Source organism: Diceros bicornis, chromosome 4 (assembly GCF_020826845.1).
Source record: "Diceros bicornis minor isolate mBicDic1 chromosome 4, mDicBic1.mat.cur, whole genome shotgun sequence".
NCBI lineage: Eukaryota > Metazoa > Chordata > Mammalia > Perissodactyla > Rhinocerotidae > Diceros > Diceros bicornis.
The window spans coordinates 85518187-85544355 of record NC_080743.1 but is presented as its reverse complement, the minus strand read 5'-3'; the positions used below and the strand labels follow the sequence as shown (position 1 = coordinate 85544355).

The window sequence follows — 26169 nt, the reverse complement described above, 5'->3', positions numbered from 1 at the left end:
TTTGGCATTTACAGATAATTTACTGAACCATTTGTTTCCATATAGAGGAAGTCATGCTTGCTGAAGAAAATAAAAACGCTGGGACATCAGCCTTAGAAGGTAAGGAAGTGCTCCGATGCCTTACTCATTTGCATTTGCCCCCTCTTATGCGTGGCAGTCTCTCTTGATCAAAAGAGGAGAAAGAAATAAAAGAGGAGCGCTCTGGGATTTGAAATGAAAGTCTCTCTGTCATAAAATCCCTCATGCTTGAAAATAAAGGGAATTGAGTCACAGATTTAAATGCTTTTTAAAGTGATAAAAATGAAATCCAGGAGTTGCTTTGTTCCAGGGCGTGTGATTGATACTGTGCAATGAAAAGACCATCGTACAACCAATGGCATGGAAAGGAATCTTCTTTTAAAATTTGTGGGGATCGTCTTGGGACCACTTTGATTACCAGGCATTGTTTATGAAGAGCCAGAACAAATAGATATGGAGTGCCTGTTTACCTACTGCATTTAGATGAGCTCTAGCAAGGATTCGGAACCCTTGTGTCTCAGAAGGTACTGCTGAGCACGGGAATCATGTTTCTGTAGACATTCTCAATGTTTATAACCCTGGCTCAGGTATTTAAAGGCATTCGTCTGTGTCACAAGGGCCTCTTGCTCACAGTCCTCAGTTTTGACCAGAATGATCTGGTTTTACTTGTGCTCTCTCACTGGCCTCCCCCCTCCCTTGTGTAGTGCTTCGAAGGGCAACCATCAAAAGGAGCCGGACAGAGGCCATGACTCGAGACTCCAGTGATGAGCACTGTGTTGATATCTCCTCTGTGGGTGAGTGGAACTAGTTAGATCTTCTTTTACTTCTCTGAATCTCCCCTAAAAAGGAAGATTCCACTACAGCCCAGTGGTGTAGTGGTTAAGTTCATGTGCTCTGCTTCGGCGCCTGGGGTTCACAGGTTCGGATCCTGGGCATGGACCTACGCACCACATATCAAGCCATGCTGTGGCAGGCATCCCACATATAAAAGTAGAGGAAGATGAGCACAGGGCCAGTGTTCCTCATCAAAAAAATGGGAAGACTCTGTCTTTTGAGAAGCACCACAAGGAGAAGGAGAATCCAAAGAGTCCAGAACTTAGGGACGTAATTAGAGAAAGATGTGGGAACCTAATCTAGATGACAATGACTTACAGAAAAAAATGGACCAGGGGATACTGTGTACTTGAAACAGGGGGTTTAAGGCTAAGAAGCCAACCCAGATCCTTCAAGTATGGCTGATGTATCCATTTGCGTACATATCCTCTCTCTCCTGGGTGTGATAATGAGAATCCACTTTGGTATATTGTTCAAAGGATCCTGAGGACCTATAGCTTCTAGGAACCGCTATTTGAGAACCTGCAACCATTTACTCAACCAAAGTAGCACCCACCTACTTCCATCACCTACTTCCGCCTGGTATTTAAACAAATTCCTACTGACGACCTTTGAACGTGACTGGCGTTCAATCTCAGATTCTCTTAGAGGTTCTGCTGATGTCTGGCAGATTTTTTCTCGCCAGAAAAGGGGAAGGGTCTCACTTCATCCTTAAAAGCAGAAGAGGCTCGCAGAGCTCTTTGCTGCTTTTGGCTGCCTGTGGTAAATACCACAAATGCAGCAGAATGACTCCAATGCCTGAAGCATGTTTAAGAGGAAAGGCCAGAGAGAAGCCCAATCTGTTGCAAACTTAGACATGATCAGGATTCAAGACACTGGGTGGATGCCTGGTGTCCTGCCCAGGGACTCTGTCAGTTTCCAAGGACTGAGAGTTCCCAGAGGAAAGCAGAGCTCTCTGCTGTGGAAACTACCGAGCCTGTAACATGGGGAGTCCCTGGGCCTGCAACATGGTGGTCACCCAGCCCTGGGATTGAAGCTGCCCACCTCGACCTCTGAATGCCTCTTGCCGTGGAGGGTGATCTTTTTGCAGCCTCATTCTTCCTCCTTACTTCTCCCTGTTAGGCACACCTCTTGCCCGAGCCAGCATCAAGAGTACAAAGGTGAACGGGGCCTCCTATTTCCGGCACAAGGAAAGGCTTCTGCGCATCTCTATCCGCCACATGGTAAAATCCCAAGTGTTTTACTGGATTGTGTTGAGCCTTGTGGCTCTCAACACCGCCTGTGTGGCCATCGTCCATCACAACCAGCCCCAGTGGCTCACCCACCTCCTCTGTAAGTGAACAGTGACAACTGGCTTTCATGGGGCAGCGTGGCTGGGGTGCAAATGTAAGAGACCAAGGCGTTGTGCTGGGCCTAGCAGCGGTTCTGCCCACCCAGAGTTCTGCTTCTTCACTCTGTGAGGGAGGCCAGAGTTGTCCTCCAGGGGATAGGATGATCACATGACCATTCCCAGCTGTCATTCATTATTGAATCAGAGAAACAGATCTCTGCTGATGAGTCAACAAGATAGTGTTACATCTTGAGTACGCTAAGGCCTTCACTTAGTGTCTTAAGGAGACTCAATGGTGTAGGAAATTTTGGTCACCGAACTCCTGGGGATGAAGTTCTCAGGGCAGTGGATACCTGAAATAGACCAAAAAGGGAACTTATAGGTCAGCTATAGTGGGTAAGGCTGCCACTGGGTGTGAGTAAGGCTCCAGGAGGGTGTGTGTAGGGCAAAGCCAGCTCTTTCCTCAAAGCCGTGGTAAAGCCCTTTCTTTCTCTCCTAAGAGCCATCTACCATTTAAAGGGCAATGACAAACCCACCCGTTGAAAGAGAGCACAGCTGATCTGTGGAGTGTGCCTGGGACTCCTAGGTCAGAACAAATTCAGACAGCGTTAGGTTTTGCCCGGCACTGACCTGACATGGTCATTGCATGTCCTCTCATGTGTGGGTCCTGCTGGTGTTGAGGCTCCTCTGTAGGTGACGGTGTTGGGCTGGGGAGTGCAGGCGCCCACACCATCTGTGGAACAAATGCTTTTGCTTTTGATGCTTTCAGACTATGCAGAATTTTTGTTTCTGGGACTCTTCCTCTTGGAGATGTCCCTGAAGATGTACGGCATGGGGCCCCGCCTTTATTTTCACTCTTCATTCAACTGCTTTGATTTTGGGGTAAGTGCTCGGGAGCCTGCCTGTCCTTCTGCTTTGCACTGATATGCCACAGTTTGAGATAAGCAGCTTGCTCCATTGCTCAGCATGAAGCCCTGAAATCAGAATTTATAAAAGGGGAATAGATTAGATTAGCTAAAGGGAGGTCAGGAATGAGTGAATCCTTGTCATACTAGGATTTGTTTGGGCTTTTTTAAAGTTCTTATTTTTAATGTTTTTATTGAAGTACAACATATATACCATAGAGTGCACACTTAAGTGTACGGCTTAGTGAATTTGAGAAAGCCACCCATAGCCAGAGGTTTGAACCACTCATTATCTTGGGGGAAGCCTGGGAGAGAAGGACAAAAGACTTGATTCCAGAAAACCCCATATATATATGGGGTTTTTTGGTTCAGTTTAAAATTGGGAAAATTATCTACATGTACTCTCATGCAGACATGCACACGCATATACACATGCATACTCTTCTGTTAGCAAGTCCCCACGTAGACTATTTCATCCAGTGTCCACTTCCTAATAATGTTGATATATAAATGTGTGCATTGCTAGCGCTCTTCAAGGTCTTTCACATCCACTTTGTCCTCCGCTGCTCTCAGGAGTCCCATCCACTGTATTACGTGTCAGAAGTGAGCCCGCCCATTTACACAGGGGTAAAGAGAGAACATCGTGTACAAGTTCACATGGCCAGTTAGCAGTAGAACTAGGTCAGAAAACTTTGGGTTCCTGAACCACTTCTCTTGCTGCCAAACCCGCCTCTTTATCTGCCAGATCTTCAGTTAGGTGCTAATGATTTTGAGCACTTGCCAACCTGCATTTTAACTTGGAACAGATGCTTCTGGGTACGGGCGATTTTCAGGCGTAACAGCCAGTGAAAGACCATTTTAACCTTAATTTCCTTATCTACCTCTTTTCACCATGGCTGTGAGGATTAATTTTTGTTATTTCACCTAGTGCAATGTGTGGAATATAGTAGACATTCAGTAAATACATAATTAAAACAAAAAACAAATTGAATTGTTAATTTGATGTTGCTACTTCCTATAGCAATCAGATTCTATGCGACCACGTAGTACTGTCACATTGGTGTGTGTGGGACCTTAGTGACTGAAACATATTTAATAAACAGGTGACTGAAACTTTCTTGTTAGCATTAAATTCTAGGACAAAGAGAGAATGTGGACCTTCTCTGATACTTTTATATTGGAATGCAGACTTTATTGAAATTTGTTTCCTTTCTTTGAGAACCACTTCTTTGTCTGTTTGTTCAAGGTGTTGTAACATAAGAACAGTTATGCTATGAAATTTGTGCAAAAGTGACGACCAGCTGTTGTAGTTTTCACCAAGGACAGAACAGGAGCCAGCAAACCAATCTTCAGTGTGAAGGAGTAAATTTAGCAGGGGAGTGGAGAGCAGCGGGGAGAGATGTGGTAGAGTCTCATTTCTCTTTGGCAGCCTTCGCAATAGATAGCCTTCACCACCTACTGGAGATGGGCTTGGTGGGGAGGGGAGAGTTAATTTCACCATAGCCCAATGAGAACTGTTGATTGCTGAATCCTGGGATGCTCTTGTCTCCTCCTCCTCTCACTGTGGCTGGGTTTGGCTTCTTAGGTCACAGTGGGCAGTATCTTCGAAGTGGTCTGGGCAATCTTCAGACCTGGTACATCTTTTGGAATCAGTGTCTTGCGAGCTCTCCGGCTTCTAAGAATATTTAAAGTAACCAAGTAAGTGATCAGTAATGGAGACTCTTCCCAACCACCTTTGAGAGTGGAAGCTTCTCTCTGCCTTATTCTATTTCCATCCATCCCTGTTGCTCTTTACCACATGTTCCCTTTCCTTTCCCTGCCCCCCACTCCATTCTTTAGCTCCTCCTTCTTTTCCAAAGTTCAAACCAGAAAAATATCCTTGCTGCCAGATCCTGTGCCACGTTCCCAAGGGGAGCCACATTATTGCCACCATCTCTCCTTCCTAGAAGCATACAATGCAGCTTATTTCGTAGACCACCAGGCAGATGCCCGGCTGGGCGTGGCAATAACTTGGTATCAGTGTTCACTGCTGTAATGTTGTCTGGGTTTTGTAGGTACTGGGCTTCCCTACGGAATTTGGTGGTCTCCTTGATGAGTTCCATGAAGTCGATCATCAGTTTGCTCTTCCTCCTCTTCCTCTTCATCGTTGTCTTTGCTCTTCTAGGAATGCAGCTGTTTGGAGGCAGGTAAGCATCAACCAGCTTTCCTTCCAAAGGAGCCTCAAAGCCCAGTCTTCAGCCTGTGAGCGCCGGGGTTATTAATTTGATCACCATGTTACCATCTTGTTTGCTGTTGTCCGTGACCCAAATCGACCACTGAGTGTGTGTGTGTGGAATAAATGTCCCTGCTTTTAATCTTTTTCCATCGTTCTTGTTCTGGGGACCCGTCCCTTTGGGGCTGTCCCTTAAATGTACAGCATGAGGCCTTGTAACTCAGGATCAGCCCAAACCCCATCTCATTACCCATGCCCTCCAAAGAGCACAGTCCATCAGCAGTAGTCACTAACACCATTTTCATGAGTATATGAAATGGGGCAAAAGTAGGGAAAAGGAGGATGTGGAAAAAGGGAAAAGAAGTGATGAAAACTGTATAATCTTGAAAAGGAAAAACTTGTTGTCTGAGATTTTCATTCCATTCTTCTCTCTGAATATTCTTTTCAGATTTAACTTTAATGATGGGACTCCTTCAGCAAACTTTGACACCTTCCCTGCAGCCATCATGACTGTATTCCAGGTATGAGGCCAACTGGCAGTTAAAAGTGTTACATGGGATCCGCTCGACCACAGACTACAAAATGATGAGGTGTTAGGAGAATCCTACTTTTCCTCTCCAGACTCCTCCCAGGCAACTGAGTGCTCTTACTTGTTGAGTAATCATCACCGCAACAATTCCTAGGATTTCTGTAGCTGTTCTTACAAATTATGAAAGAGCTCTACTGTGATTACCTCATTGGCCTTTTCCCTACACTTGTGAATTTGCAAGAGATAAGTCTAAGACATTGAATAACGTATCACATTGATGGTTTTCTGAAATCTCGAAGCATCTTCTAACCCATGTGTCCATTTAATGAAGTATCTTTTCCACCCACCCTCACACCCCACACACAGAAAACCTTTGTAAATTATAGGGGAATACTCAAAATCCATAATGTCTCAGAGCTAAAGAAAAACACTATTTAGCCAGAATCTGAGGCTGAACCAGAACCCAACGTCCTGAACTCCTGCACTGGAGGCACTCCCACGAGGCACTTTCTAATAATGATGCTGTCTCAGAAATTGTATCTGGGCAGCTCTGGGGATGGTCGGGTAGTGACCAAACCACCTGATCTGTGTGATTCCCACAGGGCTGGCAGAGCTGGAGATGGGAGAGACTCTGTAGTTTGATGAATAGACTCTTTCCTTTTGATGCTTTCCTTACACTTTCAATGCCTAAAATTCTCTTCCAAATTAGAAAAAAACTGACGACTATTCATAGGAGTGACTTTTTTTTCTCCTTGTCAGGATGGCCAAGCAAGGGGGTAGATGGAAAAGACCCAGGCCCAGAAATTTTCCCTTTATGTTGGTCGCATTTTCTCAGCAAACCCAGGTCTCCAAACTTGTCTGTTGTTTGTTTTGTGTAGATCCTGACGGGTGAGGACTGGAACGAGGTGATGTACAACGGGATCCGCTCCCAGGGTGGGGTCAGCTCGGGCATGTGGTCAGCTATCTATTTCATTGTGCTCACCTTGTTTGGAAACTGTATCCTTTTTAAGGTGCTCCTCTTTGTGCTGCCTGCCTGCCTGGACCAGCATTTGAGGATGTGGTGGTGGTGGTAGAACTGGGGTGGGGAAGGGAAGGAGGCTGGACATTGCTTAGTGTATTAGGCGAAACAAGGATCCTGATCTTAAGGAACTTGTACACTAGTTAAGTAAAGAAGACAAATATTAACAAGATAGAGTACCCATCTAAATCTCCAGTGTACACAAATAGTAACATATGAGACTGTTATAGTGAAAGGTTGGTGATACTATGAGCTGGGGAAAATAAGAGAGGGAAGAGATCACTGTAGGCTGAAATAGTGGCCAGACTATAATATTAATGAATTAGTTACAAGTTAGTATAGAATAGCCTGCCACATAGTAAGATCTCAAAAAGTTAGTGTTATGATTAATGCTAATACTACTAAGCACAGCTAATATTTATTGTATTTGTGCTATTCGTGAGACCCTGTGCTAAGTGCTTTACAGGCACTATTTCATCTAATTTTTACCTTGTAAGACTTTGAAGAAGTAACTTGATCAAAGTCAAACAATTACTAAATTATAAAGGGATACTAGAAACCAAGTCCATTTAACTACAAAGCCCATGCCTGGTCACAGGTTCTAGACAAGGAAGATTTAGGTTTTAATCCTAGGAACTCTGCTTACCAGCTTTGTGGCCTGGGGAAAGTCACTTAATCTCTCTGTGCTTCTAGTTTTCATGTCTGAAAGGAAGATAACAGAATCTGTCTCCTTTATTAGTTGTGAATAATTTATTTGAATGTACCTTATCAATGCAAACTTCTACAAGATCCTTAGATATTTTGGGGGAGCGGGACTTGCCTTGAACTGGGATTGGTAAAATAAAAAGGGAAAGGGAGAGCCATGTGGTAGAACTATAATTTTGCCTGTTCCATAGTCTCAGAGAGGAGAGATGCTCCTTTAAGTTTTCTGCCCTAAAGACTTTTAGGGGCCAGAGCAGATTATAAACTAAACACGAGAAACCCATAAAAAGAAAGCTATGCAGTAAGTCACAGAAATGGAAAGCCAGTTTGTCATAATGGCACCTTGATGTTCTTGTTACTCTGGGGTAGTTAGACTTGCACTTTTGTGCTAGAACCAGTTCCGTGTTCCACAACACATGGGCCTCAAAGACAGTTGGAAAATCAGAACTTCAGAGGTTAGAGTGTGGAATAGAAATGGGTTCCATAAAGATCTTGTGTGCTCGGTGACATTTTGTTAAATGAAATATAGAAGTCTTCCAGGGCAAGAAGAGTGAGAAGTAAGTTAGCATCCCATTATTGAGAACTAGTCAGAGATGGGGCTGTGGAATCTTATTTCTTTTCATCTTCAATGACAGAATAGCATGATTGGTCTAGGTGGGCTTCACTTTCAGTTTCCCAGAAAGGAGAAGTGAGCTCCTACGTTGAGCTCCTTACCCATCTTGTTGTTCAGTGACTCTCTATCTGATTGCTATGAGTAGAGGCCATAGCTGTCTAAAGGCCTCTGCACTCTATCTTGGCCCCCTGGGTCATTTGATTCAGGTATTTCTTTGTCCTGTGCAAAGAGATGATAAGTGGAAGGAGGGAAGACATAGTCTCCTTCAAACAGATTTGTATAACATCTTTCTCTCTCCTCCCACAGCCCCTGCTTGAGGATTCTTTGGGGTAGGCTCTGTTCCTGCTAGTATCCCAGGCAGAAAGATATGGCGATGCCGTCTCAGCCTTGCTGAAGCCTTTTGCTTTTCCTACTTGTCCATCCTTAACTCATCATCCCAGACACACTGCTGAACGTGTTCTTAGCCATCGCTGTGGACAATCTGGCCAATGCCCAGGAGCTGACCAAAGTAAGCATTATTCTCTGGGGATCCGATGGTTCTCTAGTGCCATTGGGTGCCCTCTGGCCTTTGGAGCTCTTTCCAAAAATCTGCATTGTCTGGCCCAGGCCTGCCAGGAGGGCCCTTTCTAGGAGCTTCTGGATAGTTGGAGAGCCATACATCCACAAGGAATCTTAGTTCACTTTCACTGAGTTTGGTAGCCTCAGACCAGCCTGGGTCTCTCCTGGGATACAGAAGATAACAGCTTAATCACCGTGAACTCAAAGGTGCCCTTTGCAGGATTATGATGTGGAGAATAAAGAAAACACAAAAGCCCTGGATTTAAGTTCCACCTCTGCTCCTGTGACCTATGGCTCTGTGACTTCATCCTTCTTGTTTTGACTGTGAGAGAGACTGGGGGCATCACAATTCCTGGACTATTCCTGTGGCCATGGTCATTTTGGGGGCAATTTCAATGAAACCAGACGCTACATTTCTCAAGGAACTGTTCCTTTCTTTTCTCGAAGTCATTTCTCCAGGGGCAGAGACAATACTAATGGCAGTGAGATGGTCCAGGAAGATGAGTGAAAACTTCTCCTCACACAAAGCGAATTTGGGTTGGGGCAGAGGCATCCTAGTGGTGTTTCTGAGCTTCTTCCTTGTGTCCTATGATGTGTTGTCTGCTCTTCCCTACATCCCTGAGGGTCTTCTTATCTGCATGGTATAGTAGGGAAAATACCAGCTTTAGTATCTGAAAAGCTGAGTTTAATCTCAGCTTTTAATCTCTATATCTGGCACTTACTGGCTCTTGTAGCTTGGGCTAGATGCCTGATCTCTGTTAGCATTGGTTTCTTCATCTGTAAAATGGGAATGATATATCTGCCTTGCATACCTCACAGGATTACTGCAAGGATCAAGTAAAATAATGTATGTGAAACTAGAGCATGCTATGAAGACGCGTGTATTCTTAGTAGCTCTAGTCATTTTACCTAAACTGGCTTTCCTTGGTGTCCTCACATAGAGGGGACACTTACAAGTAGGAATGCAGGTGAGGGGATGAGGTTCCTGCCTGAACACCTAGCATGGGGCCACGTAGCTGTGCAAGGAAGAAGACCTGATGGGAGGCACAGCCTCAGTGCTTAACTTCAGGAGGCTCTGCCTGGAAGGGCCCTGCTGCATCACTTCCAGACACTGCAGAATGTCTGAGAAGTGTTGGCTCCTATCTCTGGCCTCCACAGCTGTGGTCAGCTCCACTGACGGCTAGAGGTTGGGGTAGACTTCCACAACCTATGGGGCAAGGCAGAGACCAGAATTGCTGGCCATGACAGGGCTGTGGAGGCCTAGCCCCTCTCCACCTGAGCCCTCTGAGCCAATCTAACCACCTTCTGCCTTGTTTAACCTCTCCCCTTGCTTTCCTCACTTCACCTGGTCTCCAGAACTCCTTCTGGGGCCAGCCAAGGGAGCTACTCTCCTTCGTGGGGATCTCAGACAAAGCCATCTCTGCTTTATGTCTAGGATGAGCAGGAAGAAGAGGAGGCCTTCAACCAGAAACATGCACTGCAGAAGGCCAAGGAGGTCAGCCCGATGTCCGCACCCAACATGCCTTCTATCGAGTGAGTCGGCTGTCCCCACTTACTGACTGTTGGGCTTCTGTGCTAACAGCCAGTTCATCAACTCAAAACTGTTTATTCTCTGAGAGTGCCTACTCCGTGCCAGGAAATGTCCTGTGAATACAGCAGTGAGAAATACAGAGTCTCTGTTCTCACGGAGCTTTTATTTCAGTGAGCGAGATAGATAATAAACACACCTAGGTAATTTTAGATTGTGATAATTGCTGTAAAATAAATAAAACGGTAATAAGGCAGAGGGATGAGAGTTGGGTGGAGGACCTTTGGGCAATCTGAGAGGGATTCTCTGAAGAGGTGATGTTTAAGCAGAAACCTAAATGTGTAGAAGGCGGTCATGTGACATTATGAAGGGAGCATTCCCCAGCAAGGTCTAGTGTGGCTGGTGTGTAGGGAACAAGAGGGAATAGAAGGAGACAAGGCCACGGAGGTGGGCAGTTGCCAGCTCAGGGAGGTCCTGAAGGCCCAGGTGAAGCATTTTAGCTTTCTTTCTAATTGTAACCATGGGAGAGTCTAAAGTGAAAGGATAGATAGGATATGATTTATGATCTGCTCCATGGAGAATGGATGGTAGGAGCCACGAATGGAGGCAGGGAGACAGAGAGTTGGCTCTTAGAGTAAAGTAGGTAAGAGATAATGTGGTTTGGAGCATGGTAGCAATGGAGGAGATGAGAATTCAGTCTGTATTTGTAGGGAGAACCAATAGGATGAGCTAAAGGATTAAATGTGATGGGGGTGGAGTTGAAAGAGAAGAAACAAACATTTATCCCAGATTTTAAGGTTTGAGGCCTAAGGAACTGGGTAGATCGCAGTGGTATTTACTGATAGCCTGGAGAATGGTGGAAATCCAAAGTTTGTTTTGGCCACATTAAATTTGAGATACTTATAAGTCATCCAAGTGAAGATGTTGGTGAATAGGCCATTGGTTACATGAGTCTGAAGCTTAGAAGAGAAGTCAGGGTTAGAAATAAAGATTTGGGGGGAGCCATTTGCATTTGGATGGTATTTAAGCGATCAGCATGGGTGAGCTGACCCAGGGAGAGTCAGGTGGAGAAGAGAGGAGCTGAGGATGGAGGCCCAGAGTGCTCCTGTGCCTCGAGGTCTGGCAGAGGAGAAACCCCTAAAGGAGACTGATGGAGGGCAACCAGGAGGTAGGAGAAAGAACAAGGAAGCATGGTGTCCTGGAGACGTAGAGAAGGAGACTCTTCTGGAAGACGGGAGTGACAGTGGCACTAAATACTGTTGAAAGGTCATGTAAGTTGAGGACAGAAAACGGACCAGTGGGTTTGGCAAAATGAAAGCTGGTAGTGACCTTCACAAGAGCAGTTTCAGTGGCCTGGTGGGTGTAAAATCCAGTTGGAGTGGATGAGGGAGAGAATGGGAGGTGATAAGTGGAGCAGCAAGTATAGACTCTTTTTAAGGATCCAGCCTGGACCTGTGGTTGCTGGTAGAACTAACAGGCCTTGGGCCCTGCCTGGGGCTGACCTCTGCATGGTGCTAGAGAAAGGTGTAGGAGGAGAGGCTGAGAGATGACTGCAGAACCATGGAATTCCTATTGTTGCTTCTGGGCCTGCGTGAGGGGCTCTGGGGTGTTGATGGGGAGATTCTGAGAGCCCAAGGAGGTGGAACTCTGTCCTGACACCAGACTCTGTCATCTGTTACTTGAAACTGTTAAGGGAGCAGCCCCCCTTTGCCCAGAGCTTGTGTGAAGTGTTCCTGAACGTCCTCTGCCTCACCTTGTAGAGGCGTTCCAGAGTTGTATGTGTGGGCCTCCCTCCCCTGCATGGCCATCATCTTCCTCTCAACTTTCAAAACTCTGATAGGCCTAGCCTCTGGGCCCATCCTCTGTGAGTGAGAAAAAAACTACCCCCCAAAATTTGTTAAAGATTGATGGAGAAGGCAAATCAACTCCTGCCTCTCTAGAATATTCTCTGGACCTTGAGTAGTGTCTACCCCACTTTCCCTGCAGTCATGAGTTTGGGTTAAAAATACACAAACACAGGTATCCAAACATGCTGATGGGTAGGGCTGGCTGTCACTTAGGAGTGGGTAGTTCTGTTTGCTGGGACAAGGAAGCCTGGGGGAGGAGTGGGTTTGGAGAGATGGGAGTTGGGAAGGTGCTTGGCCCAGAGTAGAAATTCGCTATTTATGGAATGAAAGAATGAATGAAATGCTGGTAGGCATAGAGCTGTAGGAATTGAGCCGTGTGTGTATCCAGGAAAAGAGAGGTGGGAGAAGATACTGTAACCATCCAAGATGAGCAGATCTAGGCTGTGATTGTGGTACATGTGCTGTGAGGTGGGTGCTGCTGGTGGGAACTGTGTCAGGGTGTGTATGCACTGCTTGGGGGTGCAGGCAAGACGGTGGATTATTGGACTACACTCTAAGTGAGAATGTGGCTGTACGTGGAAGAACACGGGAAGTTGCAAACCCAAGGGCCTGAGCACTAGTCATAGTGCTGTCACTCATACACTCTGTGACCTTGGAAAGAGAACCACTTAGGATCTCAGAATCTCTGTTTCCCTATCTTTGAAATGGGAAGAATACCAACTGCCCCTCCTGGTCTGCAAGGTTATTGTGGGGTGTGTATGAGGTCGTGTGTGCATGGGTTGGAGACATGTGGATGCTTCTCTGTGTGATTTTAGGTATGAAGGTATGTTAATGATTCTGATGGGATGTGAATCTGGATCTTTGTATGTGTGAGTGGAGAAGTGAAGAGAATTGAAGCGTGTACGTAATTCGTGTGGGAATTAGAGGTTGGGTCTGTCTTTTGCCTGGCCTGTGTGTGCGTATGTATACGTGTGTGCATGCAAGAGAGAGAAAATTCTTCCATATGCTTACACTCTTACACATGTGCTTCTGGAGGGCTGATATTTGAATATTTGAGAATTCACAAATAGATGGTAGAATGTGCTTTTCCTAGCGGGTGTGCGTGCTCCCGTCTAGAGCGTGTGCTTCTATCTCTACATGCTACCCTGCTTCTTGGCACCGCTGCGCCACGTGTGCCTTGTTGCATTGCAGCTGCCGACGCGAAGGGGTGCATTCAGTTGCGGAGCTCACAGACGTCTCCACAGTGATGTCTGCTTCCGTTCTGTGGGTGCTTATGTGTGTTGCACTTCTTCCAGACACAGAGTAAGGCTCAGACTAGCTGCCTGTGCTCCCTCAGCCCACCCATATGTCAGGCTCCTCTGCGGATGGGGGACCTGAGAGCTGAGCAGTGCTAGTTTGCCTAGCATGTTCTCCATTGGTGGGTGTGAGTTTTATCAAGGAAGGAGCAGCATTTGCCAACCTTCCGGGTCCAGGTAGGGCCCATTGGGCCAGACTGGATCTGTCAGCCCAGGAACTGGTCCACGCCCCCTCTGCAGGTATCCCAGATGTGTTTTCCTCCACCTGAGCACCGTCCTTGTGCTGACAGCTTTATTCTCCCAGGAGTCCTATTTGCCTTTGCAAGTGATACCCACACCCCTGCCATTGACCTTGTGTTTGAAAGGACACAGCATGTGTGTGTCTGTAGAAGAGATTTTTCCCTGTGCAAGGCTAAGAAGGTGAATACTGTGCTTGACTGAACTTTCAAGGCTCTGGCCAGGGCCACTGTGTTGCACACATGCAGGGGGCACCGCTCATATCCTGAAGTACATGGATGGCAGCCCATGGAGTGGTGGCCCTGCCTTTGGCCATGGACTACTTCATGGCCTCGGTGGTGTGCATGGCAGAGCATTTGTTCCCTGCATGTTGTGTGAGATTGGAATGATAAGCTGGGGAGTCACACCCATGTGAAGATCCTAGAAATGAATGAAGTAAATACAGCTCTTCATCCAAGTTTACAGGGTTTCCAAAATAGGTCTCCGAAAGATAGATAGGTGCAAGCGTGAGTGCCAGTGGGCATGGCGATTGAGCATCCGAAGCAGTTTACTCTATGAAATGGTATATCCTCTGTGTCTCTGCACGCATGTTTCAAAAACTAGATTGGTGTGTTTGCACATAGCAAGGAGTCAGAAGTCCCTCCCTTAGGTAGTTGAAGGCTGGGAGTCTGCAGAGGGCAGCAGGCATGTGGAGAACATACGGGCATGTGGGGGACTCTGTGCCTCTCCCTGGAAATTGGCTGGTGGCTGTGGGGCTTGTGGTTCCTAGAGGTTGGGGTGAACTGAACCTGTTCGTTTTTCTTTCCCAGAAGAGACAGAAGGAGAAGACACCACATGTCGATGTGGGAGCCACGCAGCAGCCACCTGTATGTGTGTACCGGTTTGCGTGTTTGTGAGTGGTTATGTGTGGGTATGGGGGCACCGTGTCTTTGTCCTTCCCATGGACAAAGTGGCAATGGGAGTGCATGTCGGTGTGTGCCGTGGTGTATGGGTGTGTGTTCCATGCACATGGTTTGTGGATATGCCCCTCTGCACCTTTCAACATGTGCTTAAATCAGTGTGTGTCTCAGGTATGTAACTCTGTGCGTTGTTCTCTCCTCTGTGTGGCCTGTGAGTGGGCATGTGTCGGTGTGGGTAATTAGTGTTGGTGGGTGTGCCTTTCACGTAGGCGGTTGTGTACAGCCACGTGTGGGCCTCAGTGACTGTGTGTGTGGGCACGTGTGAGTGTCCCCTTAACAGTTTGTAGGCATGCACCCACAGGTACACGTGAGTGAAGGAACAGGTGACTACCCTTCCACCCGCGTGAGCCCACTCCTGTGCGCTCTCCTGTGTGCATCACGTTTGTGTGTTCCGCTGCCACATGAATGCTCCTCTAGGCCCCTGAGCTCAAATGTTCAATGGTGGTTTTGAATATGAGCTGCTGGTGGTTTCTGCCCGTACAGTCCTCTGTGGTTTTATTCGCTGTTGTGGAAGAGACCCACAGCACTCTTACTTTTTGAGGATGATGCCAAGACTTTTTGTTACATGGGTCTTCTTGTCATTGGCCTCACCCATTGATGGAATCTGACCCTTGTACTTCTCAGCCCTTGCAATCCCAGGCTGTAATCTGAAAGGGAAAGGAGAAGGGGGAGCAGGAGGAAGAAAGGTCTGTGACCTTGAAGTAAGGGCCAGTGGTGGGCACAGAGCGGGTACAGGTTGATGCCCCGAAAGCAAAGGAGAGCAGGGGAGTGAAGACCTAGTAAGCCTTTACACTGCTGCCTTATAGGCCCTGGGGACTGGGAGCTCCACCCTGGGTGATCCCTACCCCACCCAGCCCTCAGGTACTGCAGAGCAGGGGTTACAGTGGGAAGACCCACAGACTGGGAGGCGCTGGTCCAACCACCTATCATGTGTGGCCCACTCTGCTCCTTGCATCTTTCTGTGCTTCCTGTCTGCAGGTCCTGGGCCCTCCCATTTGCTCCCCCCACCATGTGTCCCACCCTTTTCCCTTGGCCTCCGAGGGCTGGCCTACGCCCCTGTGGCTGCCCTCCCTGGCCCCCAGCTGTCAGGTTCTGACCGTGGCCCTCGCCCTTTCCCCTTTGCCAGGAGGGAGCGGAGGCGCCGACACCACATGTCGGTGTGGGAGCAGCGCACCAGCCAGCTGAGAAGGCACATGCAGATGTCCAGCCAGGAGGCCCTCAACAAAGAGGAGGCCCCGCCGATGAACCCCCTCAACCCTCTCAACCCACTGAGCCCCCTCAACCCGCTCAACGCCCACCCCAGCCTCTACCGGAGATCCAGGCCCATTGAGGGCCTGGCCCTGGGCCTGGGCCTAGAGAAGTGCGAGGAGGAGCGCATCAGCCGCGGGGGGTCCCTCAAGGGGGACGGAGGGAATCTATCGAGTGCCCTGGACAATCAGAGGAGCCCCTTGTCCCTGGGCAAACGGGAGCCGCCATGGCTGTCCAGGCCCTGTCATGGGAACTGTGACCCGACCCAGCAGGAGGCTGGGGGAGGGGAGACCGTGGTGACCTTCGAGGACCGGGCCAGGCACAGGCAGAGCCAGCGGCGCAGCCGGCACCGCCGTGTCAGGACGGAAGGCAAGGAGCCCACTTCCTCCTCCCGGAGCAGGTCTGCCAGCCAGGAGCGGAGTCTGGATGAAGGTGTGCCCACTGAAGGGGAGAAGGACTGTGAGCCCAGGGACGGCCATGGGGTCAAGGAACCCACAATCCAGGAAGAAGAGCGAGCCCTGAACTTAAGGAGGTAAATAGTCACAGGAGCGCCCTGGAGGCACATCGCGCGGCTGGTGGCAGGCATTCTTTAATATAAGCTTCTCTGAGCTTCAGTTTACCTTTTGTAAAATGGAGATGATGCTAATGTAGCCTTTATAAGGTATGTGTAAATATGGCAGGCAATGGGGTCTGTCCCCCTGAAAACCTGGGTCTGTTCTTCTAGGGCGGCTCCTGTTGGGAGTGGGTCGTGGATGGATGGACGGGAATAAGCCGGGGGACACTGCCCGTGGTTCTTAGCTCCTCTCTGCCTGGCTGGGGGGGTTGGAGGCAGCGGGAGCCACGAGCTCTCCAGCAGGGCTCCTCGGCCCCCCTCACCTTTCCCGCTTGCCAGGCGCGTCACAACAGCTTCTTCAGATCTGAGCACCAGCTGTCTCCTCCTCTCTCTTCACAGGACCAACAGTCTGATGGTGCCCAGAGGCTGTGGGCTGGCAGGAGACCTCGATGAGGCCGACACACCCCTAGTCCTGCCCCAGCCAGAGCTGGAAGTGGAGAAGGACGTGGCGCTGGCGGAGCAGGAGCCGGAGGGCAGCAGTGAGCAAGCCCTGCTGGGGGACGTGCAGCTGGACATGGGCCGAGCCATCAGCCAGAGTGAGCCCGACCTCTCCTGCGTCACGGCCAACACAGATAAGGCTGCCACCGAGAGCACCAGCGTCACTGTTGCCATCCCTGACGTGGGCCCCTTGGTGGATGCGACGGTGGTGCACAGTGAGAACACAGTCCCTGTCCCCCGTCCCCCTTCACCCACACCAGGGTTGGGAGAGTCATAGCTCTGGAGTCATCCCAGTAAAGCTGCATGGAAATCCCCACTCGCAAGACGAAGCATTCTTCAACAAGTAAAAAATAGCGGCAGTTTTATCCCAGTTTGCAGGACAAATAAGTTAGAATTTTCTCAATCTTAAGTTTTGCCCATAAAATTTCCTTAAGGCTTTGGCCTCTGTGAGCACCCTAGTCTTCAGAGAGATCACATGTGGCTTTGTACCCAATTATATATCAGGCTGTTCGATTGATTGTGTGAATATCTGGTGGCGTTCTCGGGGCCTCCAGGGTGCTCTGCTGCCTGGACAAGTTAGGGAACCTCGGATGCAGTGGAAGATGGCAGGGGGCTTGGGCTGGCCCTGGCTCTGCTCAGTGCAGGCCTCCGAAAAACCTCCGCGTCTCTCGAGGCCTCAGTTTGCCATCTACGCGAAGTGACAGCTTCGAACCAGATGATCTGGGAGGTCTTTCCCTGTACTAACGTTTTATGACTCTATTACTCTTATCTACTCTTTTTCTCCTAGGACCTTTTAGTCTCTCACAGTTCCCTCAGGCAATGGATGTTAATCTACAGACTTTAAAGGGAAACACAGCAAAAAAGCACTTAACGTACACCGTACCCCTGCCTAACCCTGAATCCTTGCCTAATCCCACATCCTGTCCCTCCCCTAACCCCACTCCCCACCCCCACCCCATCCCTGCCCTAACCCCACACACTATCCCTGCCCTGACCCCACCCTGTCTCTGCATTGATCCCATCTGCTGCCCCATACTCACTGAATTGTTACCATAGTATTCCACCCCTGCTTTTTTTTCCTCCCTTTTTCCCTATTTTTCCCTTTTCACAGAACAGTTTCCTCTCCCTGCCCTTCCTTCTTCCACTGCCCCATCTCCGTTCCTTCACCCTCTCTACACCTACAATGCCAATTCTACTTTAAAAAGTGAAATCTTCCATGTCCCATGCTCCTGGGGTTGGCTAGGGCATGTCTCAGGATCTCAGATTCACAACCTCTTTTGGTGTCTGTTGAATTTTTACTTTAATAAATAAATGTTTTGGATACTTTTTTATGAGAAACAGCATTAAGAAAGTTTGACCCTCCCTCTGTTCCCATTCTGGGGCTAGTCCATGGCCTTGGTCGTAGGTAAGAGCATTTTATCAGAGGGCTTTGGATATTTTGTATGACTCACATTTTGGAAGGACCTTGAAGGGGCCGGAAGCTCAGAGGTTTGCTGCCTACACAAGGTTCCAGGGTAGAGTCGTTCACTGAATGGGAAGAGTGGGAGAGGTTGACTGATCCCTTGCCCTACTCTGATAGCCTCAACCTCTCTGCCATTTACCCCACACTGGGACTTGCATATGGAAACAGAGGGCAGCGACCCAAGAGCTCCCCTTAATCTCTGGCTCTTCATCCTCTCAATCCTGGAATGTGGTCATGGGCCCATGTTCACATGAATATTGCATTCTCATTGCTGGAAAAAGCATAGCCAGAAAGGCAGCCTCAAACAGAGTAATGATTTCTTAAAATCTTCCACTGCAGTGAGATTTCATTGAAAGGATATAGGATTTTGAATTGGGAGCCCATACTAGCTGAATAACTTGAGGATAGGTATTTGAATTCCCTGAACTTCACTTTGCCCATCTGTATAATAGGAATAACAATACATGTCACTCAAGGTGTATTGATGTGAAAATTCATCAAGTGAATGTACGCAAAGAATTCAGATTTTAGATATAAATAAATTTTGTAAACTTTACAACAGAAACAGCCATTCTGTTTACCATCCTGTTATCTGGGGAAATATGATTATTATTATTTATGTGGCAAAAAAGGCTATACCACATAAAATGAGGGCAAAGTTAAGGCTAGGGGGAGAGCAAAGGCTTAAGCCAGTGTAGTCTAACAAACACCCTGATGTTTGCAGGGCACCTTACCAGGCACATTCCCGTAGCCATTTCCCTTCCCCTCCATCCCCTCCCCAGTGGAAAATGAAGGGCTCCATTCTCGCATGTAGCAAGGTTTCTGAACATTTCAACATGTTCCTCTTGCAGTTAGCAACAAGACTGATGGAGAAGCCAGTCCCTTGAAGGAGGCAGAGATCAAAGAGGAGGAGGAGGAGGTGGAGAAGAAGCAGCAGAAGAAGGAGAAGCGAGAGACGGGCAAAGCCATGGTGCCCCACAGCTCTATGTTCATCTTCAGCACCACCAACCCGTAAGACACCCTCCCGTCACCCCCTTCAGTGCCGGGGTGAACAACCAGGGTTTGAGCCAGGGCAGGGTGATGAGGCCAAGGAGAGATGAGCGCCCAGTCGTCTCCCTGATCCTTCCCAATGGGATGTGGCCAGACATCTGAAGCATCTAGGGTGCTCACTAGCCGAGGTGGGTCATGGAATTGAACAAGCTCTGAACTCGGTGCCCATAGTCTAAAGAGTATTTTAAGACAGGAAAGCATGAGACTGTCATGAGGAAAGGACCCTTCGCCTATTCTTTGGTCATTATGTGGCATGAGGGGGAGGGGGAGGGGGAGGAAGGAAATCTATTGGGGATATGTCACCAAATATTCCAGAGGTGGACACCTGAGAATATGGAGCCTAGAATGACTAGATCATCCATTGGAGTTTAGGTGTATTGGTCCCACTGCCCTACGTGTGGATTTTGAAATGGGCTTGTTCTTTAGAGCTGAGGTAGGGGCATGAGATGGGGGTGGCAGAGAAAAGTTTGGAAGATTCAATTCAGGAAAGACGGAATTTTGAAAGAGAAGCTGCCTTCTGCCTTGAAAGTGAGCAAGATGTACACACGTAGAGCAGCCTCTGAGGCTAGGAAGGAAAGAAGGCTTTCAGTGGTCACATGGCCCGTGTGCAGGCAAGGCTCTGGGAAGGAAGGAACCTGGGCTAAGGTATGCCGGGGCACCCAAGGCCAGATGCTCTCTGCAGAATATAGTTGTTTTAATCAGTATACCTGGGGCTCATGAAAACCTGTTGCTGCTTCCATCAGGAATCTTAGAATCAATTCTATTTTTATGTTTCTTGGTTGTTATGATTTTCTTGCCATGCCCCCATTTCCGTAGAGTGGAGGGCACCGTGTAGCCACCCTGAGTGTGTGTAGTCTGATGCTCGCTGCTCCCCGTGGCTCAGATGTGCTCGCAGATAATTCATCTTGGCTTGCGTACTGTAGCCTCTAACCAATCTGATTACCTTCCCCCACTGGGGCTTTAAATCAAGGGTGGTGCCTGAGAAATTAAATTGCTCTCCCCGTGGCTTCCTCTGGCCAGGGCCTGGCTGTCTAGAAGAGGTTGATGTACGTGGGGGTGGGGAGTGAGGGATGGGGATGGGAGGGAAGGGGGCCCAGCTCAACGGGCTCATCCACCCCACAGGATTCGCAGGGCCTGCCACTACATCGTGAACCTGCGCTACTTTGAGATGTGCATTCTCCTGGTGATTGCAGCCAGCAGCATTGCCCTGGCGGCCGAGGACCCTGTCCTGACCAACTCTGAGCGCAACAAAGTGGGTGCACAGGGGCCATCTGCCAGCCTCCGTAGTGCCCTGGTGCCCACCCCATCCCAGCCCCTCCCCATCCCCCTCCCTCTGCCACCCCCACTCCCCAACCACACTGCTGCATGCCTTTATGCTTCGCAGTGGGCCTTACACCCAGAGCCAGCCAGGGCTTTGAAGGGGGTCTGCAGTCACCCATGGGCTTGGATGTGGGGTCTGACATAGGGTCATAGGTGGTGTGTGTGAAGTTGGGCAGCTGCAGCTCTATCACAGGAAGTTGAGACATCCCTGGAGGTCCCAAGGGTGTATGTCGGGAGGTATGAGGCAGATGGGAAGGGTTGGAACTGACAAGGATTCCAGGTCCTGAGGGAGAGATTTGTGGGGCAATTCAGACCCAAGAAGTTAAGTTCTGGCCAAGGGGAGGGAAGGGCCAAGGACTGGCCCCCAGGTCACACAGCTCCAGTGGTATCCATGGCTCCTCTCCTCCCTGCGTCCAACAAACAGTCACAATGAGTAGGGGTTGGGGTGCGCGTGCAGACTGCATGTGTCCGTGGGCAGATGGGAATGTGTGTGGCCTGGTGGCTACACATGATCCTCCTCCCCTCCACCGTGCGTGTCTTACAGGTCCTGAGGTATTTTGACTATGTTTTCACTGGCGTGTTCACCTTTGAGATGGTTATAAAGGTAAAAGCCTTGAGAGAAAACCTGGGCTCCGGGGATTGGATGGGTCACCTGTCTGCTTCTCTAGTACAGTGCCCTTCCCCAACGCTGTCACCTGCTGGTCAATGATAGGACCTCAGCAGGGCCTCTGCCGACCCCACCTCTGGCCTCAGAATCCTGATGCAGTCTGTCTTGGCACGACATGACTGCGTGGATCTGTTTGGACTGGTGCAGAGCTGCGCATGTAGCCCACAGAGGAGCCTGGCCCTCTCTCGCAGGCAGTGGGAGTGCGGACAGACTTGGGGACTGCACTTGCCTCCCCAGCTGCTTCCCGGTTGAAGCCTGGGTGCATGTCAAGGGAAAGGGTTAGGTAGAGATGAGTCTTCCTGGACTCCATCTAGTCCTAACCACACTCACTGCCCGCTAGCCTGTTCCCCACCACCCTAACACCCCACATTTCTATCTTGTTCCCAGTCTCACCCGTTTGGGATTTTTCCCATCTGTGCGTGTGTGGCGATGCCTGGTGCTCTGAGCCAAGGAGTCTCATTGAACACCGGTGACTAAGAGAAGGGGCCTCAGGCCTCATAGTTAGGTGGGGACAGCCTCTGCCACCTGTCCCCTTGCTCTTCAGGTCCCCACGTAGGGTTGGTTGTGGAGACAGTGGCAGTGGAGACATTGTCATGGGAATCCCCGAGCTCAGGGCACACGTTGCTGGCACCTCCTGGGTTCATCTGTGGTTGTTCATCCTTCTCCTGCAGATGATAGACCAGGGCTTGATCCTACAGGATGGGTCCTACTTCCGAGACCTGTGGAACATCCTGGACTTTGTGGTGGTGGTTGGTGCCTTGGTGGCCTTTGCTTTGGCGTAAGTAACTTTTTTCTTGTTCGATTCCCTTCTCTTCCTTCTTCCTGAGACTCTGGCTGATTTGAGGCCTTCTCCAGGGCCAGCCTGAAAAACGGTTGACTCAGAGTGGTGCCATAGAATGCTGCCCTGGAAATCTGCTTCCCGGTTGCCTTCAACAGAGCTCCTAAGAGCCTTACAGCTTCAGCTCACATGCCCTAAGTGGTAGGACTGGTGAAGCAGCAGCAGAGAGAGCCACTAGGGAGAAGTCAGAGGCCCTGGAGTTCCTTTCTTGGAGATGAGTAAGCTTGGGCAGGTACCACCTGTGTGGGCAGTGCCTCCGTGGGCTCAGGGAGGGACCCAGGGACAGCTGATAGACCCTTTCATTTCTCGATTCTGTCAAAGGATTAGCTTGAAAGAAAAATGCAGAGGGTACAGCAAAGTTGGGGATCACAGAATCCTGGGCATGGGGAGATTCTCTCCTCATGAGCAGGGATTCCCCAGAGCTATTCTTGGGGCATAAGAACCATGTTAATATAAGTCCAGAAGGAAAGGCTTTCCCAACCTTCCTTGATAACACACTTAGGAAAACAGTCTTAAACCATTCTAGTGACCGTGTTCGTTACATTTGGGGATTTTCTTTTCAAACATTGATCCAGGTGTAGCAGGTTTTCAACCACATTCTGACATTTCCTGAGAAATCTGGCCAAGGAAAGGGCACTCCTAGCCCCTCAGGGTATAGCTAGAAAATAGGTATGTTGTCAAGGCCTTCTCCTTAAGCTGGTGTGTAGAGTGCCCCAGAAGATGAATGACAGCCTTTTGGGCTCTGTCTGTACCTGTTCCTCTGCCAGAGTAGCTTCACCCTCTTTCAGGTGGCACAGAATTCCCTGCAGCCTCTCTGAGTACAAGAGGGAGCCAAGTCTTCTAAGCAAGGCTAGCGCACCGTGTGATGGGGTGGAAGGAAAGCGTTCGGGTGCTGCTGTCATTGATGGCAGCTGCGAAAGGGAAGGAACAAAATCCCTCCACAGGTTTGACCTTCCCAAGTCCAAGTAGTGGTCGGAAAGGGATCAGCCGTCCCGCCTTCTCCCCAAGCACTGTCAGCTTCCATCCCTCTCCATTCTGGCAGAGAAAAAGGTGGAGTGAGAGTTAAGAGAGAATGTTCTTCAAGTGGCTGAGGGTGGGGAGCTCCATGCCTGTAGGAGGGATGAAAGGCTAAGAATTTAAGATCTCCCAGAGCCTGGAAGCAGACTGTGTTCATTGCTGCCCAGCCATGGGGGACCCTCCAAAGGAGAGCTGGATTGAGTGTGGCTCGTGACCCTGAGCTGGGCTGGCAGTCAGGGAGATTCCAGTGTCCCTTGGCCCATGTGCACCAGCGTATTAACCCCATTAGAGTCACATGGAATCATCTGTGCCCCTCACAACAAAAAGCCTCCTTATTAGATGAGGCTGAGCTGTTCCGGAGGAAATTTCACGAAAGCCTGGTATTTTCCTAAGCATCCGGGCCCTGTCTGGATTCTCACAGCAAACTAAAAATAATAGCAGCTCTGGCTCTACCAAGGGACTCCCAGCTCCTCTTCCTCCTCTTTCCTGGAAAAGAAGTGTTCAAGTCTGCCTTTGTCCGAAGGAGGCCCACCTTTTTTGTTAAGGATAAATATTACTCTTGGGTTTTTTGGGTTTTTTTTGTGAGGAGATCAGCCCTGTGCTAACATCTGCCAATCCTCCTCTCTTTTTGCTGAGGAAGACTGGCCCTGGGCTAACATCTGTGCCCATCTTCCTCCACTTTATATGGGACGCCGCCACAGCATGGCTTGCCAAGCAGTGCGTTGGTGTGCGCCTGGGATCCGAACCAGCGAACCCCGGGCCGCCACAGCAGAGCGCGCGCACTTAACCACTTGCGCCACCAGGCCAGCCCCCTACTCTTGGGTTTTTAAAAGGTCAAGTTCCCTTCTCATTTTATCAATTCGTTTGCACACGTTGTTGGCCATATTGTTGTTCTCCCTTATTTTGATCTCAGTAAAATAATTTGTCTCTCTGAAGAAATAAAGGACGAGGAGAGAGCAGCACAGAGGAAAGAACCTCCCATCTTTAGGAAGAACAGAGCGCCTTGGGGGTGACAGGGCAGAGTGGGAGGAGGGGTGTGGGCTGTGGAGCCAGGCAGACCTTGGTTTGAATCCCAGCCCCTCTACTTACCAGCTTCACGTCCTGGAGCAACATAGCAAGACATTAATCCTCTTAACTTCAGTTTCTCATCTCTGGAACAGAGACAAAATCATGTGTGTAAACTGCTTAGCACAAGGCCTGACCTGGGTGAGTGATCAATAAAGGTTAATTCCCTTCCTTATCATTCCATTCTCCCATGACATCATGAAGTCCACATATCAGAGCAAAGTGTGTGTGGATGCATAACATATGCAAATAAATGAGGTGAATGCAGGCTGGTTTCCAAGACTTGGTTGTTTTACACACACACACACACACACACACCTTGCCTGTGTGCCTGGTAATGAGGCAGGTGTTTTGGTGCCTGTGGAGAGGAGGTACATTTTAGAGGAAGCCTCTACATGCCTGCACCATGTCCGCAGTCCAGCTGTCTCTCCTCAGATCCAGAGCAAGGACGACGGGCTGGAGGGTTGTCATCTGTCTTGTTCTTTCTTTGTGTCCTTTGAAACATGGTGGTGGTGGCTTTGGTGCTGGCGGCAGGGGAAGCCTTAACAGCCCTGGAGCCGAAGTCTCTCTGTTGGTCCTCAGATCAGGTACAGTGCAGGGAACCCCAGGAATACCCTAGTTCTGGTGTCCACGCTTATGTGATGGATTGAGTGTTATGATCCATTACTTGCTTTTAGTGATGTCACTTCTTGAACTCGTTATTCGTTTTTCTCCGAAATGTAAATGGTACTTGCTCATCCTTCTCCATCCGCTCTCTTTTGTTATCATCCTTCTAAGCTTGCCATGCACATTTCCTCTCCCCTTTCTCCTGCTTGTGGAACAGGCTCACATTCACCCTTCTCTAGCCTTCTTCACGTTTGCTGAGGTTCATGTAACGCTTTCTCTTGCTCATATGCGCGCACTTCCTAACTCTCCTCTCTCTTTTTCCTCGTTAAAGGCACCAGAGAATTCAGCTCTCCCATCACTTTGGTGGGGTTAGTCAGTGTCCCACCTGCCAGCAGAGTGAGGGCCTGGCTTGGGGCAGACAGCAGAATAAAGCCTATGTCCCACTGGGGGACTGTGATCAGGGGCTCAAGCCAACAGGAAACCAAATATGGGTTTTTCTGCAGGCTTTTCAAGGATCTCCCTCCTTGTGGTTGCAACTTTCATTGTAATATACCATATATTTGCCCCTGGGAGTATCGCCCTTTCAGAGAACCTTACTCCTGCCCTGTCTTTCCTCCTTGAAATTGAACCTTGCCCTACTGAGGCTTCTGCAAAGGCTGTTGCTCAGTTTGAGCAGAACTGATGGTGAGTCCCATGGTAACACCTTTATATGGCTCCTCAGAAATCAGAGGTAACTTGGTATCCCTTCCGCCACAGCCAGCCAGAGCCTTCTCAGAACCCAGCCCAAGTCCCAAGAGCAATGCCCCTAACCAAGGGGAGGGAATGGCCTCTAGCTGAATTCTCAAAGAAAGCTGCGTGGCCCCCTGAGCCCTTCTCCTGCAGAGGTCTGTACCTGGCACCATGTATGTTTTCTATAAACATATATGTTGTTTATGTAGTGGCTGAAGAGAAATCTCTCTTCTCTATAGCTGCATACATCAAGTGAAGGGATTCTTTATAATGTAAACCTGACAAATTCCATTTGGGAACTTGATTGACTTTTGAGGAGGAGGGGAAAGGGATTTATTTTATAAGTATGGGCATACCAACAGGTAAGAAAATAAATGGAAAGATACTCATATTGCACCTTTCCCGTTCTTCCCAGTCCACTTTTACATTATAAAGCATTTATAAGGACACTCACGTCTCCTTAAGCCCCGTACCTGGGTAGGGAGGTGGGCAGAGTTTGGCAGAGGTTGGGTACGGCTCTCCCTATTCCAC

The 26169-nt window shown here is 49.0% G+C and overlaps 1 protein-coding gene across 7 annotated transcripts in view; it reads left to right on the top strand.

The window, feature by feature from the left end:
- CACNA1E (calcium voltage-gated channel subunit alpha1 E) overlaps positions 1–26169 on the top strand; it is a 391046-nt gene that overhangs the window by 302126 nt on the left and 62751 nt on the right. For 6 of the 7 annotated variants that reach the window (XM_058539925.1, XM_058539921.1, XM_058539923.1 and 3 more), the window contains 17 exons: positions 46–99; positions 723–812; positions 1975–2184; positions 2952–3064; positions 4673–4785; positions 5142–5273; positions 5748–5820; positions 6707–6824; positions 8602–8669; positions 10155–10252; positions 14436–14492; positions 15712–16365; positions 16786–17099; positions 19198–19357; positions 20519–20648; positions 21261–21320; positions 22055–22161. In XM_058539925.1, the coding sequence (XP_058395908.1) occupies positions 46–99; positions 723–812; positions 1975–2184; positions 2952–3064; positions 4673–4785; positions 5142–5273; positions 5748–5820; positions 6707–6824; positions 8602–8669; positions 10155–10252; positions 14436–14492; positions 15712–16365; positions 16786–17099; positions 19198–19357; positions 20519–20648; positions 21261–21320; positions 22055–22161 (2551 nt within the window). The remainder of the gene's footprint in view (positions 1–45; positions 100–722; positions 813–1974; positions 2185–2951; positions 3065–4672; positions 4786–5141; positions 5274–5747; positions 5821–6706; positions 6825–8601; positions 8670–10154; positions 10253–14435; positions 14493–15711; positions 16366–16785; positions 17100–19197; positions 19358–20518; positions 20649–21260; positions 21321–22054; positions 22162–26169) is intronic. The other variant, XM_058539922.1, reaches the window with a different exon arrangement.